The sequence below is a fragment of the Pygoscelis adeliae genome, unplaced genomic scaffold (assembly GCF_000699105.1).
Source record: "Pygoscelis adeliae isolate BGI_AS28 unplaced genomic scaffold, ASM69910v1 Scaffold239, whole genome shotgun sequence".
NCBI lineage: Eukaryota > Metazoa > Chordata > Aves > Sphenisciformes > Spheniscidae > Pygoscelis > Pygoscelis adeliae.
In genome coordinates, this window is record NW_008825537.1 from 324,667 (window position 1) to 325,834 (window position 1,168).

Below are 1,168 nucleotides of genomic sequence, written 5' to 3' on the forward strand. Positions count from 1 at the left end.
ACTGCTGCCTCCGGCTCCCAGGCATCCAGGCTCTGCGTGTTCACGTACATATGCTCCTCGTAGTCCCGTGGCCCCAGGGGGTGGCTGTCTGCCTGCAGGTACCCGTCGCAGGGCTGGCCTGCGAGGACCAGGCATCACCACCAGCCCGGGCAGGGCAGAGCTGTGGGGACCTCTGCTCACAGTCCCGGGGTCCCCCCTGCGGCGGTACCCACCCTGGCTCTCCAGGTCCCACGGTGGCCCTGGCTGGCTGCTCTGGTCTCGCCTGGCTGCAAACCCACCCTGAGGAGAGGAAACAGTGAGAATGTCAGGGGGACCTGCCTGGGACCCCCACAGCAGGGCTGGCAGTGGCCCCAGGGGCTGACCTGGCTGGCAGGGCCGGAGCTGGAGGGCTGAGTGCGGACGTGGCCCAGGATTGTGCCGTGCCGGAGCCGGGAGTCGATCAGTCCCCCCGGGGGTGGCTCCTTCCCCGGGATGCTGTTGTAGTAATCATGCTCCGCCACCTCCTCGTCCTCCCCCCAGGCCGACTCCTCCGCACCCAGCGCCCTGGAGCAGGGACGGGTGAGCTGGAGACACCCTGCCTGGCTCAGACCCCTCCCCACACCCGGCAGGGACGGGGGCTCCCAGAGTGACTCCCAGCCAGGGGACGCGCCTGGGACAGGGGGTGCGGGGCTGTGGCAGGGCCCCCCGCCCCCCTACCTGTCCGGGGGTGCCACCACCTTGGGGGGGCTGTGCAGGTACTGCTTGAAGCGCAGCTCAAAGGCCTGTCCCACCGTGCTGATGACGCTCTGCGCCAGCCCCTCGCAGCACTCCAGGATGTGACAGGCTGCAGACAGGCAGACAGACAGCTCGAGCGTTTCCCCCACGCTCTCATCACCCCACCGGGACCACCCTGAGCCGCCCCTTGTGCCCCCCACGAGGGATCCCCTCCTCCAGCCTTCATCCCCCAGCGCATCCCTCCTCTTCCGCAGAGCTCCCGGGCGCAGGGGCCACCGTCACCTCTCTGGTTGATGGGGTCCTTGGCAACGTAGGCGACGTAGTCCGTGGTGTCCTGGGGGCAGAGGGGGAGCTCAGGGCCTGCGTCCCACTGCCATGCAGGGGGCAGGGCTGGGGCCGCTGGGGCGAGGGGAGGGGCTCGGCCCCAGCCCCACAGGCTGCCCCGGGACCAGGC

General features: G+C 70.4%; 1 protein-coding gene across 1 annotated transcript in view; it reads right to left on the reverse strand.

Annotated features, from left to right (window-relative positions):
• The window catches only part of SHC2 (SHC (Src homology 2 domain containing) transforming protein 2), a 3,784-nt gene that overhangs the window by 1,166 nt on the left and 1,450 nt on the right, over positions 1 to 1,168 (reverse strand). The window contains 5 exon segments of the mRNA XM_009331828.1: positions 1 to 118; positions 213 to 279; positions 363 to 543; positions 697 to 823; positions 997 to 1,048. The exon segment at positions 1 to 118 is cut by the window's left edge and continues 19 nt beyond it. Coding sequence (XP_009330103.1) covers positions 1 to 118; positions 213 to 279; positions 363 to 543; positions 697 to 823; positions 997 to 1,048 — 545 coding nt within the window.